Genomic DNA, 17726 nt, shown 5'->3' with positions numbered 1-17726 from the left:
ATATATACTTATATGTGTGTAAAATACAAATATAGGATGGCCACCAAGCACTAGACTCTGTTTTTAAACTCAAAATATGGAAAAGAGTTTGTTGATAAATTATATGATGTTATTCAAATATAAAGGCATTTTCCCCAATCTGAAATTTTTCCTAACATAAGTGAGTGCTGTTCCTTGAAAGGTATCTTTAATATTCTCTTTGTCTTCAACTAAAGATTATTAAACTCTTCATTGACAAATATATTTGGTGTTCCAAGATATCAATTTCCAAATATACAAACATATAGTAGAAGCCTCTCATAGTGGTTAAAAGTAAAATAAATTTTTTACTACAAAATATATTGGACAACCGCAGGGTTACTTATACCGTTTGGAGCCTTCCAAGAAAGCCACACATATGAGCAAGATGTGGTGGCAAATGTACCCTGGTACAACACTTTCCATTCAAAACATGGACTTTCACAGGACCTCCTACAGTCACCAACAGGGCACATACCTCCTGCACCGACGCATTTTGGACGTAAGTCCTTTGTCAAGGTGTGAAGCATGCATGCCCTGAGAGACATATTAATACCCCTAGTAGGTTCACTTAATTCACATTATACCTACAGCATCTTCTTTTTAAAAAAAAAAATATTAACAAGATCATTATTTGTCCACTAGAAGTAATAACAATATCCTATCCAAATAATATATCTTTCAAATTATATATAAAACAATCTTCTTCTATTTCAATGCAAAACACCTGTGTTATCCCATCAAACCCAAAGTGGATGACCTAATTCCATTTTTATTCCATATGTAGGAGGAGGAGGTGGTATGTTCCCTGTTGGTGACCATAGGAGATCTTTTCCTTTTTGTTTGTATATTCGGAGGTTGATATCTATGTTTGGTGAAAAAAGTGCTGGAAATAGGATTTTTATCACCCGGGGCAAGACAGTCATTTGGTGCCCTCCCTGGTAATTCCACCATAGTAATGCCCCCTGCAGCAGTGAACCTACAGTAATGTCCCCTTCAGCAGTGTACCTATAGTAATGCCCCTGAGGTAATGCCCATGTAGTAGTGCCCATATAGTAATGTCCCTGTACTAGTTCCCATATGGTAATTCCCCATAGTAGTGCCCATATGGTTTTTCCCATATGGTAATGCCCCTGTAGTGACCATATGGTAATGACCCCATAGTAGTGCCCATATGGTAATGCCCATATAGTAATGCCCCTGTAGTGCCCCCATAGTAATGCCCCCTTGTTGTGCCTATATGGTATTGCCCCTGTAGTACCTATATGGTAATGCCCCTGTAGTGCCACTTACATAATAAAAAATACTTACCTAATACCCTGCTCCTGCATCCGCTGCCATCCAGTCTGCCTGGTTGCTCCTCAGAACTATGCCTCCCTGCAGCGCCATGCTGGAGGACACTGGTGGTGGGTGCAGCAGCGCCCCTGGTGCATGTGCACCTCCAACCCCCCTTAGTTGTGGCCTGGTGAAGGTATGTTCCCTGCTCAGGAGAACACCAAAGATATTCCTCAATTAAGAGTTTAAGAATCTTTGGTTAAAGAGGTAGAGAAGATTAAAGATACCATTCAAGGAACAGCATTCACTTATTTTATATTGAGATTTCAGATTGGGGAAAATACCTTTATATTTAAATAACATAAATTTATCAACAAACTTTTTTTCCATATTTTGAGTTTAAAAATCGATTCCAGCATTTGTTATCCATGCCATATTTGTATTGTATAACATGGTGTAGTGAGCCTGGTTTGGACTCTTGCGATGGAAGTGAGTGCAGGTTATACTGTCTATATTTATATTGTGTGTGTGTGTGTGTGTGTGTGTGTGTGTGTTAAAGTCAAATAATTGCCATTCTATTTACTGTCTAAATGTGTGAAGGGATTCTATGCTTTAATAGATACATATTATTTCTTAAAAAAATATCCAAAGCTAATCTCCATTTGTATATTATTATGAATATTCAAAAAGAGCAATACAAAAATGGTGTTGATTTATAAGAAATGGTGTTTACATTTTTTTCCTTAGAATAATTTGAAATTTATTATAAATTTAAATTATAGAAATGGAAATAAATATTTCCCTCTTTGAGTCCCCCAAGATTGAAACCTGAAAAAGGAATATATTTTTTTATTCCAGTCCTCTTGATCCACATCTCTTCCTCATATTCCAATTGATTTTTTCTCATCCAAATTACATTCAGGCCTTTGGAATTTCCAATACAATATTTATAGAAATACATGGTTATAGATGTGACAATTTCATACTTTGTCTAATCTTGTCATACTGCAAATGTTCAAGTATCCTGATATTTAAAGGTCTAGAGGTTTTGCTTAAATATCTTTTATATAATGGACATTCAAGATTATATTCAACCCCCATAATTGTACAATTAATATAACTTGAAATGGTTAATTTTTATTGATTTTGTAATATTACCATTGTTGTGGAGACATATTCTTAAATGCCCTACAATGTCTACAGCTGTATGATACTTTTTATTGTAATTAGAATTTCTGTTTGACAGGTGATTGTGTACTTATCTGTCCTTGATATATTGCCCACATGTTCAAATATCCTAATGTTTAAAAGTCTAGAGGTTTTGCCTAATTATCATTCACTACATGGGCATTCAAGATGATATACAAACCCCATAATTGTACAATCAATATAACTTACTATGATTGATAGATGGTAAACATAATGCAAGATCTGCGTCCGTTTGGAGAATTGACCAATGTTTTAGGAGGACACTGCTAATATCCCTCCAATGTGTGTTAAAAGTTCCAATGGGTTTCATAATGGTTTCTTGTTCATGCTGTTTCACTTTTTGTTTAAACAGTCTTAATGATATTGTTTGATATTTAACTGCATCTTTAATGAATCTATTACTATATTGTTTATTTTTCTTGCCTTTCACATAGTTGTTGTTCGCCTCTTTTGTACTGTAGTTCTCTGAATATAATCAATTTTTCTTTGTACAGAGTTTTCCCTTTGGGATCACTCTTTTAGTAGCAGGTGAGTGTGAACTAATAGAATGAAGAATGCTGCTTATTGCAGTTGTTTTTCTGTATATGTCCATTGTGATCAAGCCATTTTCTTCATTCCATGTTTTCAAGTGCAGATACTATATTTCCTATTTACTAATCTCTCAGGAGGGTTTCAAATTGAAGTCATTGGTAACTAAAATTGACATTAATTCCTTCTGTTTATTTTGTTCTCCTGTCCACAGTATCAAAATATCAACAATGTAATGGAGGTATAATAAGATATATTCAGTGTATATCTCATTGGGCTTACCAAAGACCACTTCCTTCTCCTACCAGCACAGCTGGAGGTTTGCATAAGTGGGTGCAAAGGCTGTACCCATTGCCATCCCCCTAACCATGAAAGCCTATGCCCCCACTTATGCCAACCTCTACCTGAGGAGGAGGGAGATGGAAGTGGTCTTTGATAAACCCAATGAGATATACTTGGAAATTTTACTTTTTATTATTTTAACACCAGCACTTCTAAATTAAAATTTCACTAGCATTTAATATTTTCTTAGATATTTTTCATTTGTAACATATTATTTATTACCTTTTGACATTTTAAACATGTTATATAGATTTAATTATACATTTTGAAATATTACTATTCACGTTCCCACTTTGTTCACTCCACATATTTTTGTCAACTGTTTATATATGTTATTGTTTTTACAAAAAAACACTTTAACATGGTTTGCACATATTTATATTTTATCGTATTTTGTTGGATGACACTTGAAGACTGCATTTCACATTAATGATTTTATATTCAGACCATACATCCATTAAAAAGTTATGGTGTGACCAAATAACTATAAAGTAAATAAGGACTTAAGAATAAGATTATACAGAATAACTATTCATCTCAGATACCAATGAAGATAATAATGAACATACTGGGATCATTGTCCCACAACATTAAAATATCTACTATAAAAATTAATAAGACTAAACTATAGATGTGGGATTTCTTACATAACCATAATGAAAAGCATACATAATAATCCCATCTAAATGATTACATTAGCTGTCAGTTATTAATATGATTCTTCACTGATATTTTAGGGTTAACACTGTGTCATAAGATGAGCAATTATCCATTATAAGTAGAGATGTGTAGGCTTAGTTCCCAGAGAACCGACAACAACCAAATTTAGGGGTTCCAAGTCAAACCTAGTCTAAGTTTGGAATCAGTTTGGGGAACCGAGTCGAACTGAGTCCAGGTTTGTATCTTCCTGTGGTCCGGAACATGGATTTGAAAACCAAACTCTGGTTTTGGATTGCATGTAAACCAGTGGTTCCCAAACTGTGTGCCCTGGCACACTGAGGTGCCTTGGGACAATTGCAGGGGTGCCAAAGCTTGGTTGTCTAGCACCAAATCAAATTACTTATGTTCAATATGATATAAATTTGTGGACAAACAGAATCTCAAAACTGTGTGCCACCATATTACTGAACCTAAGGATGACAGGTAAGCACAATTTCTCATTAACAAATACTCTAGGGTGCTGTTATTAAAAAAACATTTGGGAACTACTGATGTAAACAATTCCAAACTACATGATTTTAACTGTTTTTGTTTCTTAAAATACAGATCCAATTACAAAACATGTGAGAGTGGTTTTGCAAAACCAAAACATAAAGATGGATCTGGATTCAAAATCAAGACATCGGAATTGATGCACATCTATAATTATAAGTCATGATACCGATGACATGTTTATCTTGTTTACATCTATTAATCTGAGAAGCAATTATTGGCCAGGATGGTACATATCCCTCTGCAACCATTTGTTGATCTAAAACAGATGCATACTAGTAACATTTGTAAGTCACTATCATTCCACATGATGACTCATCCACTATTAGAATTTTCAAAAAAGTTAAAAAGTTTACATATCCCTCGTGCGTGAGTCACTATTGATTGATATTGACACCAACTGGGATCAACAGCCATGTGAGATATGGATAGCCCTGATTTGTAGAACTTACACCATGACTGGAACAAAGATTGGATTGGTCCCAAAAATGTAAATAATAACAGATGCCATGAACAATCAGGTTAGCCTTGAAAATCTCCAATGACAAAGAAATGCATGTTGGCGCAATGCCCGCTGTGTTACTATGCTTTTAATTGTTGTGTATATGTTGCTCTAGCCAGTCTAGTTAGATAGTGGGGAACCATCTGTGCTATAGATTAGTTGGAGTGTGGACACCATTGTGTTTAATCTGTTGAATGTGAAACTAACATTGTATTTCAATCTGGAGACTTTTCTATGGCTAATTCATAGCCTTTATACTGTAGAAGCAGTATTATATTTGCACCAGATAAACTACCAGTCTGGCAGTGTATATCATTTAGCTACTGTATAAATGGCAACCATATGCTAAAATAAGGAAAAAGATTCACACACAAAATAACTAAAGAACTTTATTATTATCCATTTAATTCATTTCAAATTTATGGAAAGCGTAGTTAACTGCCCAATACATAACAACAAACTAACACAATAATTATTAGATGAATTAGAATAACAAATATCTATATAATCATATTAAATTCACTTTATGCAGCTCCCAACAAGCAACTCCGGATTACTTCAAAATACAAGACTAGAATGATAAATCAATTATCAAATAGAAAGTGCATATATGAAAATATGAGCAATTTAATAGTTTATACATAGAATATGTTAAAAAACATTATAAACAAGAATTCATTACAAATACCCTCATAATTTATGTATGTACTGGCTTCATCATGTAAGCTTAAAAATCAAGATTAAAAAATCATATATATTATTCAATTAACTTGAAACAAAAGTGTCCACAGGAAAAAGTTCTTGTCCAGAAAAATGTAACACCAGTTTCCATTGGTAACTAAGAAGCTTCCATGTACATGGGACTCCACAAGGAGGTGGCTGTGTGAAACCCAGTGATAATTAACCTTCAGTAGATATAAAAGTTTATGGCAGTTGTAAGTTTAAATCCTGGAGTCAATACTATATTATATGACCAGTGCTGACGTAAACCTCCCACAAACTCCCAGTCTCTCACTGTACATGGATTCAAGTCTTGGGCTGATTGGCAGAGATGTAGTTACCCCATCCAGGGGCTGGCAATAACAAAGCACTGCTGGTGATCAGAAGGAGGGAGAGTACAGCCATCTGTATGCATGATGATCAGTTCAGCGTGATAATAGCCATCAACCAGTAACCTAAATCAGGAGTCACAAGAGTGTCCAACACTACTCGTGGATGCATTTCCCCACCTAAAGCACTGGGTGGTTTCCATAGAGGGGTATATGTTTTTGATAATTGATTTAGCATTTCAAGTCTTGTGTCATATTTATGTAACTAAATAAGCAAATCTGACCAGGTTTTAATATGTAAGGGCCTTATCATTTTAAAGATAATGCAGGATATATCACTGATATTGCCTACTTAACTTTCAGCCAAACCTATCTCACTGTCCCCATTCACTGGTATAGGGACCAAATACATAATTCTCTGAAGATACAATATTTTCAAAGCTTGACTGTGGGAACATTCACCATCTTCAGATGGCATTTGTTCCTGCATTCTGCTGCTTCCCTATGTTAAGCAGCCCTGGGTAGCAAAAAGGTATCCCTCCACCCCTGTTCAGCTCATTCCATTGGATGGTGGGGATTTGTGTGGCTGCATGAACCCCAGCAGGAGCACTGCCAACTCAGAGTTGGCAATGCTAAGTTTCACTGCTATGGAAGACTGCTCATTTTCGGATCAGCTGTCTTGGCAATGTTTAATTGCTCTGGTGATTTTGTATCCACCACCGCTTCTCGCATAGAGATGGATAGTTAATTATTGGTGTCACCCTGCCCCTGATAATGAACCTAATGAATAGTCCCCATATTAAAGTAAATGTGGCAGTGCAAAAATATAGAACATGAATGCACTTTAAAAGGCATTAATATAAGTTATTAAGTAATTGTGAGTAGTGTGTATTCTCTAATAAATATTATTGATACTATGGGCACATATCAGTCCTGGGTTGTCTTGGATGTAAACACACCTAATGTAAATAAGCCAGCTCTGCATCTGAACATAAATTCTAACTCATCTGATGCTGACATGGAAAATACAGTATACATTTCAAAATGTACATAGATCTGTATATAAGAAAAATATCTTACTTTGGCATGTGCTTCTTTAAGCATAAATTTCTTTATTATTGTGAATAGCTAAACATCAGGCCCATTGTTTTCATGTATTTTCTATTATGTTACAGGATATCATATCATATTAAGATGGATTATTTTTTTCATGGAAAACAAGTGATTGTTTGTTAAGTTCAGGTGTCACAAGTATATAGTAGCATTTAGGGAAGAATATACAGCCTAATATTCCAATACATGAAGCTAATATAGCAAAAATCTCTACAATCACCATATTTTTCCCCTTAGTGCTGAGATAGGCTGGGATGGCACAGACCCAAACACTGCAGAACACCAGCATGCTGAATGTGATGTATTTAGCCTCATTATAGATGTCAGGTAATGTCCTCACCATGAAAGCCAGAACAAAGCTTAGAGCTGCCAGGAATCCCATGTAACCCAACATGAAATAAAAGGCCAGCACAGAACCCTCATTACATTTTATGATGATAGTCCCAGGATTAGAGTCCATGTTAAACTCTTGAAATGGAGGAGAAACTGACAACCAGATAACACCATTCAGGACCTGGACAGATGAGCACATAAGCACTAAAGAATGTGGTAGTTTGACTCCCATCCATTTTCTCCAGTAGCTTCCAGGTCTTGTGGCCTTAAAAGCAATGCAAACAGTGATAGTCTTGGCCAGGATAGAAGACACAGCGAAAGTAAATATGATTCCAAAGCAGATCTGCCTCAGCATGCAGGTTATCTGTAATGGACGTCCCAAGAAGAGAAATACACAAAGTAAACTCAACTTAAGAGATATGAGGAGAATATAGCTGAGGTTCTGATTATTAGCTCTGACAATTTGGCTGTTTTGGAAGTAAATAAATATTGCAATTATTAAAACAATTATAGCAGAAAATAATATTGTTGTGGCAGAAAATAATGAGGTTATGGTGTCCACTTCATATGAGAGAAAGTCTTCAGCTTTGGCAATACATTGGTTTCTTGCATCATTAGGCCATTCAGTGTTGCTGCATTTTACACAATGTTCATTGTCTATGGAATAAAAATGCAACAAATAACTTATTTTATCAGCAATGGTGCCTTCTATCTCTGTACCTTTATTGTCTTTTTACTCTCTCATGTTATTTCTCTATCCTTTCTTCATTCCCTTTCTTTCTTACATTGTGCTGTTCTTTTAGTCTCTCATGTTATTACTCTCTGCTTTCTTCAATCCCTTTCTCTCTTACATTATGTTATTTTACTATCTTTCATTACCTTTATCTACATTTTAGTTTAAAAAAAGCTATTTAAACCCTAAATGTATTCATTTCTGAATACTGCTGGTTCATTTGCTTATCTGTAGATTTTGGTATTACTAATGGTATTATGTCTATGGAGATGTGGCATATTAAATGTAGACAGTCATTTGGTTGAAATGAGAATAATAATGTTGATATGTCATAATGTTGACAGCAAACAAGTCAACATTTCATATGTCAACATGGATTAAATTTTGACTTTGTTGAAATGTTGACAATATGTATTTGTGTAATTCTTACCATGACCATAATGCTAACTTTATACATAAACCTAATAGTAAACCTAGCCACTAACCCTAAGCCTATTTCTAAAATTAACATTATATTAATGAAATGCAAAAATTATAAAAATATTCACAATTCTTATGTTAACATTCTATAAATGACATTTTGAAGGTGTTGAAATTAATGATGTTGACACTTTACCGTTGTTGACATTATCAATAAGTACATTGTGGTGTCAACATGTCAAATTGTGACATTATGATCAAGGACATAGTAACTACATACCACCCATGGAAGTAGAAAAATGTCTTTATACAGGTATGTTTTTGAGCATCTGTGAGCCTAGACATAAGTTGTTAGCAACCAATTATTATTTCTTACAGTCTATTTAAGATGTAGTAAAATTATAAAACTGAGTGTGAGGAACTAACACTTGTGGTAATTACTAAGTTTAAAAATGATAGTAAACATTTGCTCTGTTTGCCTCACCTATCATAAAAAGCAAAATAATATTTACTATTATTGAATATTTCTATAATTTTGAAAGTTCATTTTTAAATGCCATATCATGTGGAATCACTATACTGTAATTGAAGTACTATTACAATGATCAACACTAATTTTATTGGCAATAAGATTAGAGAGATTTTGGGGTATGTATGTAGTGTTGATTCCAAATATGAGATTGTTTTTTTCGATTGGCTCTAATTTTTTGGGTGGCCGATCACTTATATACAGAAGGGGAATTTTCTAGCATAATATCAGAGTGAATACCTACAATTTTCACCTCTCACCTTCTAGAATGTTTCAAAACATTCTAATATTCATGCATTATGGCTAAGTTCTCTATCACTTTAGAATATCCATTATCTCAAAATCTAGAGCCAATAAAAAAAAATACTTTCATTTTTTAATTCTGCAACCCCAAATAACCCTAGCTTCCTTCTAATATCCTTGGCAACTAAACATTTTTTGTTGGGCTTTGTAATATTAGAAGATGAGAAAATATGGCAAAGATTTTTTACTCAGAGTTTTTAAAGTGCGCAAATGAATGTGCACAAAATTTATTTACTGGTCTATTTAATAATCCATTAAAAATTTATAACAGGCATTTACAAAGTATATTTCATAGACATTGGCACATATTGCCGGATGATTAGATTCTTAATGACTTAATAACTAACTCACAAGGATACCTAAAACCATCTTTAGGATTACACCTGACCTGAAAAAGGAATTACAACACAGCTATATCAAGCAAGCAAGTCTGACACAGTCCACACTGTCCACATTAACAGGGACTAAACCCAACAAATGATTTTTCTATTGTGGCACATGTCCTTATTGCAAACTCCAACCTCACACAACTAAGAAATTCTGCACTTTTGTATCCAACCAGACACAAAATACATTCAGAATATATGAACAAATAACCTGAAGCAGGATACAGTAGTTGGCGGTTATCTGTTGATATGCCCCTGTGGACTACAATATTTTAGGAAGGACTGCGAGAAAATGTAAAATACGCATTGCAGAGCATACAGTATAAGAAACATACAAAGAGGCCTTAAGACACATTGGACCAAATATAAAAGGAGGAGAGTTTAGAAAATGAGACATTAACCTGTCACATTGTTTCACTCTGTCACTATATAAAGTCTGAGAACATGCAAACTCACATGTTTTTCAGACTCAAAAAACTCTCAAAATGTAAACTCTCATCCAGATATTTTCCTGTTTGAAAATACAACTCAAACAATGTAATAGTGTGAGTGTTTACTGCTAAACTCTTACATTTTGTAAACTCTCACCCTATCATGACAAATATCTTAAGGGTCTTCACTTTGCAGGAGTATATTTAGTTAGTAGTTACAGTATTGTAGAGGGGGAGACTTTAACAGAAAATTTAACAAGGAGGAGATTAAATGAATTTACACCCTTAATACGTTTTTCTCCAAAAGGTAAATCTAGATAATGAGGGGAAATAGTCATTATAGGTTAAATTATTATACCAGTATTTTCTCTGATGCATTGTATCTAGCCACCCTGCTTCACTTCTTTCTTTTATTATCACTCTCTGATATCTGGTTTATTCTGTTTTTTTACTTTTATCATAATCCTGTTATCTGGTCCGGAATAGGTATGTAATCCAGCAGTCCGAATGGCTGTTGTTAATATACCAACAGCGGCTTCCCAATACTCAGGATCCCAACAAGGGTCAAGTAAGTATACTTACCTTCCTCCTTGTCCCCCTTACCCTCTATTTCTACATCCTAACACTAATCCTGCCCCACCCTATCCTAACCCTCCCCATTAGTGGCTAAACCTCACCATCCCCCCTTACTGCCTAAACCTACCCCCCCTCCTTAGTGGTGCTAACCCTAACCTACCCTGGGGGTACCTAACACTAACCTCCACCTCCCCTAGCCTAACCCCCCGTGAAGCCTAAACCTAACCCCCCATATGGTTAAGTCCTAGCCAGCCCCGCTATACTCAAGTTTGGCATCCTGGCTGTCGGGGTTCCAGCATTTGGATGTCACCTCCTGTTGGTATTCTGGCACCAGTCTTCTAGTCGGGTAGGAGTATTCCTGCACTGGGATTTCTGCAGCTGGGATGCCGCATGTCGTCATTATAACTACATCCCATTTTGTCCAATCTGGTTAACTCATACCTTTTTACACTGTATAGCCAGTTGCCATTGCAACCATTATTTTACTCTTTCAGCTGCTTAAGTTTTTTTGCTGTAAAAGCAAAAATGTGCAGAGCAGTGAATTTTAAGAGCCAAGTCCAAGACACAAGCTGAAGTTTTTTTGCCACCTTCATGCACGTTAGCCAGTTACCATTGTGACCAGAAACAATCAGTGACATCATCACAACATCAGTAATACATATCAATTCCACTACCAACATGGCCAACAGAGCACTCCCTGAGCAAAGCCTGCACAACATCACACTTTACAGATCTGCTACATTTATATTACACCTAAGCCACCTCGCCCCACTGGCCAAATTGAGTGCACAGGGTCCCTGGGTCCTACAGTCTCCAGACCATGTGAGATCATGGCACCAGAGATTTCTGTTAACCTGGAAGACTCTGTGCAGACCACACCGGTATGTTTGCAGCCTGAACATACCAGAATACAGTCCTTTTCCCCACAGGCTATTTGGAGAAGAGGACACACAGGATGGCAATGTGGAAAATAAGGTGAGGCCTCACAGGGACTTTTAATTTGGATGCTTAATTTAAGCCCTGCATTATAGTAGCCGAGGTTCACCCTCCTACCAACACTGACTTGTTATTATTTTATATTTATTATATATTTGCTAGTCTTTGCTCATTATACTGTATAATGTTTGGTATAAGTGCACAACATCATGTAAATTTATATGGAACTTTAATTTGAGAAAGTTGATTACATGCCACAATGGTAATAACAGTCTAATTATTTTAACAGCAGCCCACAGCAAACATTCCTTGCCTGTACTTTCCATATTGCAACTGGTTTCTGTGGAGTTCTCCATGCTATGACCACCAGACTCCTGGGCTGTTCTATTGCTGTTGTTTTGCCATTACCCGTCAATGACCTGCTAGCCACTCAGACCATCCTACATCAATTATATGGTGGGTGCTGTTAGATTCTCTGCTCCACCTACTGTGCAGAACTTCCTATCACCCACCTCAATCCTGGACAGAGTTCCTGCCCTTGCCCATACTATTGATACTGTGGCCACCTCTTTTATTGCTGCCCTGCAGGATATTTGTGGAATTTACTAGTCAGTCACCATTTAGGATGCCAATTCCCTGCAACATCTATCCTTACCCTCCCTATACTCAAAAATACAAGATCACAGGGTCTTGCAGTGCATTCCTAGCCTGAACTTCCCTCCTGCTAGTCTGATGTGGTTACTATGGTTTTTTTTTAATTAGCCTCTCTAATTATTCTTGCTATTGGCAATAGAAGACCTGGCAGCTGTGCCTCCTGTTATCTTTATTCTACTTGCTGTGATCCCAGCAGCACTTAGAAAATATATAAAACTATCCATAATCCTATCTATACTGTTACCTTTAAATGTTCACTTTTTTATTATCATATGACCCATCTTCATATCTAAGAGTGCCCACTCCACCATATTTTCTATTGTAACTTACTGTCAATCATGTCTCCCATGTAATCCAAGCTCTCAGAACCTCCTCCACTCTGCCTACATACTCATAGGAAAGAAGCAAGCATACTATTATAGAGAGTGTTGTGTGGACAAATGTTACCCCAAGTAGGGGTGGCTAGAATTGAACTAAAAAATTATCCTTTCAGTAATGGGAGTGTCACGGAAATATCAATGCAAGAGGTGGCAATCACAGATACACAGTTGTTGGCATAGGAGACCATAGTCAGTTGGAGAAACTGCACCTGCCAGCTGAGATAAGATGGCTGACATGTCCTGATTTAATGGCCTTGCAGGACACCTGCTTCTACTTCCTGGGCCCTCCAATATTTATGGTCTATAAATACACTTGTCTTGTGTTTTGTGCTCCATTCTGAAATTGAAGATACAAATGTTTGCTGCCTAATAATGGCTGGTCTATTAGAACAGAAGTGGGTTACTATAGTAGCACAGTGCCCCATTAGACTCTGGAGAGCAGCACCACACATAGGTAATTAATCTTAGAATCCAGCTTCACCTTGTGTTTTATTATCTAAAAAAACCTCTCTATATATATTTCTTCCTAACTGCTTTTAGAAGTTTGTAGGATAAACTGGAACTAAACTAGTCTTGTTTTGAAACTTTGCAAATCACATTAATTACGGAACATGTTTTTAGTAAGATTTTGGTATTATTTTCAAATTCTATTAATTTTATCCACCAAAACTTTTAGAGAAAGTTGCAAAATTAAGTTGAATTCTCACTATAGTCTATTGGCTAAAACATTTCATAACCCTTTAAAATAAACAGTAAAATGTTGTTGTATGTTGATACATAAATTAAGTTTGCTGTGAAAATAGTTAGTTTGTGACTCACTAGCAAATCAAATATTCAACTTATACATATACCAGTTTTATTAGATATTTCCCCTTCTGAACATGGCACACAGTCATAGCAACACGCATGGTATCCTTCCCTTGTAGCTTTTCTGTATCCACTGAGACACTTTTCTGAACATTGACCTTTTGGCATCTATTAAAAAATACAAAAGCAATTAAGGCTATGGAGGTTTCCTGTAACTGATTATTCCATTATATCACCTTATTTTAAATTAGCAACAATTATGGAATTGTAAAATAAAAATCTTCAGGATTATTTGCAAGCAGGTATATAATCCATAGGTGATTATTTATATTTATGAAAAATGTATTTAGCCGATATTGAGAGTAAACACAAATACTTAAAACCAAAGTCAGGTAGAAAAATCATCTAAGACGTGATATCGGCGGCTATGCTGGACAGTTTGTGCTGTAATTGATGTTTCTAACTTTTATCATATTTGAAATTAGTAATTTATCAACAAGTATCATGAGGTTCATGTGGAGTTCTACGCTTTAGAAAAAGATAGGGGATTAGGTAGATACTTTGCACAAATTCTATCCTGTTATTAGAAATGAGAACACCACATATTATGTATGTCTTCATAAATAATAATTATTTATTACTACGGGGGTGCTGCCTATGACAACTGATAAGGTGAGTTGCAAACAAAAGAGTAAATAGATGTCTCAGACTGGTGCACAAAATAGTTAAAATATAACTTTTATTACAAACCATTTGCCTAACAAAACAACACAAGTCAGAGAGCTGGCCATAGCTAGGATGTGGATGACTGTCCCCTTGCTTGGCAGGCCCTCCCCTGGGGTACAGCAATAGTCTTTTATTCCCACCATAGCTGCATAAGGAGTGGTAAAAATTATACCACATCTGCAATAGCATTGAGGATTTTGAAAGCAAAACACTTTCCCTTTACCACACCTGACCTAAACCTATTAAGACATTGGACCTCATTCAGAGTCGGTCGTAAGTGGATGCTCGGTCCTACGCATCCGATGTTTCCAAACCACCCATTCGTACGGTTAGTTGTGCGCATGTGCGTACGAGACCTTGCGATCCAAAATGCTGTAGAGCATACGGCTTACGAGCAGAAAGTGGGTTCCGAGAGTTGATTGACCGTTTTCAGGGCGTTTCAGGGGCGTACATAAATTTACTGCTAAGACCGACATAGAAGGCTGGAAGTAGTAAAACGTCACTCTGCGAGCAGGTTAGAGGCCTGGCTGATCTTACAGCTTGAGGTTGGGTATGTGCTCTCTCAAGCCCTAGAGTACAATCGATACTATCGAATATGACTGATGTTATGCTTGATGTTTCTATTTGGTGCCACACAATGCAAGCAGCTAATAATCGATTGTTGTTGCAAATAACACTGCTAATTGGCTTGTAATTGATTTAGTGGCGTTAGCATTAGCAAATAATAAGAATAAATAAATTTCATGGGGATGACTTATTCTATGCCGTTTTTTGTTAATTTTTGGTGTACTTTGCACACAACACAAGCGGCCGCAACCAGCAGAAGAAAATTAACATACTGTGACTGACAACGAAGGACAACGATTGACTCGACCACTAGCTGCTGTCACTCGTTAGCTAGAGGAGGTGCTTTGTTCATGTGTGGGTGTCACTTTAGTTGCGATTGCCCGGGCATGCAATTGTTTTTTTTCCTGATTCTCGATCATTAGGCGTACGACCGAGCGGCCGCTTACGACCACCTCTGCATGAAGTCCATTGTCCTTTACATGACAGCACAGTGTTCATGAGGGTTATATTTCTAGAAATCTTTAAGCCAGACTTCAACATCCTTCACCTCCAAGGGGATAACAACACTCTCATCCTATTTCCACTGGAACTGGACATCATAATTCCCCAGAGCATAACCCTTAGACCACAGAAACATGTCATGGACAAAATACATGTATTTGGTGATATTATAATGCTTTTCAGGCAATGTCTCTACATAACAGGTGGCAAAGAGAAACATAACTCCTATAATATGATGGTAACTATGATAGGTTCCCTCTCCAATGTCACCAGGCTTTTAAGGCTGTACCAAACCTCACTTTATTTTATCCATGAACATTAAAAAATCCACAAATACAACTTTGTGAATCTTTTCATGAACATTCTCATGCAAACCACTAAACACAGCCATGTTAGCACAAAGAACCTTATTGTGGTCCACCTCTGGCTCACTAGGCCCTGTAGACATCACTATCTTTACAGGCACTACATGATTAATCTAATCATCTTGAATGGTCACTCCAGGGAATTTGAAGAATGTGAACCAGAGCTACAGCTAGAAACATAATTACCAACATCAAGCAGATTCACTGCCTTCAGATGGACTGGGATCATGTTGATGGTAACTTCACATGGAGGAGCCACCTCTAAACTCAGAGGCGCTATACTTACGTGCACTGGACATGAGCCACACCTATATCCACAGCACCAACCAATGGGGAGCAAGCATCTGAAACTATGGGAAGATGGTTAACTGCCAGAACAAAGGAAGCAGCAAAAGTAGGGTTGGAGGGGGGGGCAGGAGTTGCACTCACAATGGGTGGCAGGCCATCAAAAACTTGGGTACACTAAGGTGCAATAAATCCTGCAAGAGATGGGGGGTAGCTGCTGAGGATTCATAACTCATGGGTAGACAGACCAGGCAACAAGACCATGAACAGAGGCCCCTGGGACACCTCTGTTGGACAAGGGTACATGTAATGAAAGAGGGGTTGGAAAAATCAGGAGTCCAGTAAGGGAAAAGTTAAAACGTTGATGGAGAAGGGGTGTAGAATGGATAAATTTAAGAAGGGAGTGACGGACAATAGAAAATCATGGGGGTGCAAAGCCTTAGCTGCAAGTAGCTTTGTGCCAGGTATAAAAATCAGGTCCAGGGGGGAGCAAAAAAGGGTAGGGAGGGGTGCTAGCAGACCCCAGTGGCAAACTTTGAATCAAAGGAAATGGCATAGGCAGCATGGACAAGAAAACATTAGTAAAATCAGTAGACTGTCTTAACTGGCTGACTCCCACTGAAGTAGTGGGAGACAAAAGGTGGCCGCTACATATGAAATTGCCTCCTGCCTGCTGCACAAACACAAGGCCCCAACACACCATGTGCTGGGACCTCATGAAATACCAGTGTGGAGGTCAGTGTTGCCATAGACACAGTGGCTACAGGAACAGATGGTAAAAGTATATGCAGCTGTTGCAAAAAGTGCTGTAGGGGAAACTAACAGAAAAGCAGAACTGGCTGTGGCAATTTATGTCCACCAAGTTGCAGCATGTGACAGCAGCCAGGGAGAGAGGAGAGCACCAGTGCTGATATGTACACATAGGCATGCTTTACCGGGAATGTGAAAAAAGGGGTGAGAAAAAGTGAAAGGAGGGGAAAAATAGAGGGGAAAAGATAAGGAAAGGAAACCAAAAAAGTAAAGCAGGTGAATAAGCACAATGAAATGAGAAAATGAGATAAAAGGTGCAAAAAAACCAGACTCAGCCTCAACTCCAGACCTACAAAGAGGCCGTTCATACAAACAGCCCTCATTATTGTATATACCAATCTATAAGGCACACTCCGCTATCGGCCTAAGTAATGATTGATGCCTAAACCCTACACATAAACTGCCTAGTAACAGGGTTAAGTTTTCTAAATAATATTCATAAGTGAAGAGAAACACATAATTATTATTGTCCATAAATAGAGAGTACAAAAGAGACACCTTGTAGAGTACTGAATATAGCTAAATTCCATAGTATACAATATAACAGAGGTAGGGGTAGATTCTCTGTTATATTGTATACTATGTAATTTAGCTATATACAGTATATTAGGAAACTTGACACATAAATGGGTGTTTTGTGAACTGTTCAGTGATAAGACATACAAAAATGCTGTTATTTGTATTAGTATATCTACCATTGCTCTCTGACTAATGCTACTGTATATAGATGTTAGTT

General features: G+C 36.9%; 1 protein-coding gene across 1 annotated transcript in view; it reads right to left on the bottom strand.

The window, feature by feature from the left end:
* Nucleotides 1-7324: 7324 nt before the first annotated feature.
* The window catches only part of LOC148479259 (vomeronasal type-2 receptor 26-like), a 114161-nt gene continuing 103759 nt past the window's right edge, over nucleotides 7325-17726 (bottom strand). Inside the window, exons 4-5 of the mRNA XM_088454675.1 lie at nucleotides 13781-13904; nucleotides 7325-8238 (exon numbers count right to left, since the gene is read on the bottom strand). Coding sequence (XP_088310801.1) covers nucleotides 7325-8238; nucleotides 13781-13904 — 1038 coding nt within the window. The remainder of the gene's footprint in view (nucleotides 8239-13780; nucleotides 13905-17726) is intronic.

Source organism: Taudactylus pleione, unplaced genomic scaffold, assembly GCF_031769625.1.
Source record: "Taudactylus pleione unplaced genomic scaffold, aTauple2 ptg000627l, whole genome shotgun sequence".
Lineage (NCBI taxonomy): Eukaryota > Metazoa > Chordata > Amphibia > Anura > Myobatrachidae > Taudactylus > Taudactylus pleione.
Note: the sequence above shows the minus strand (reverse complement) of the source record. Positions and strands in the feature narration are given on the sequence as shown.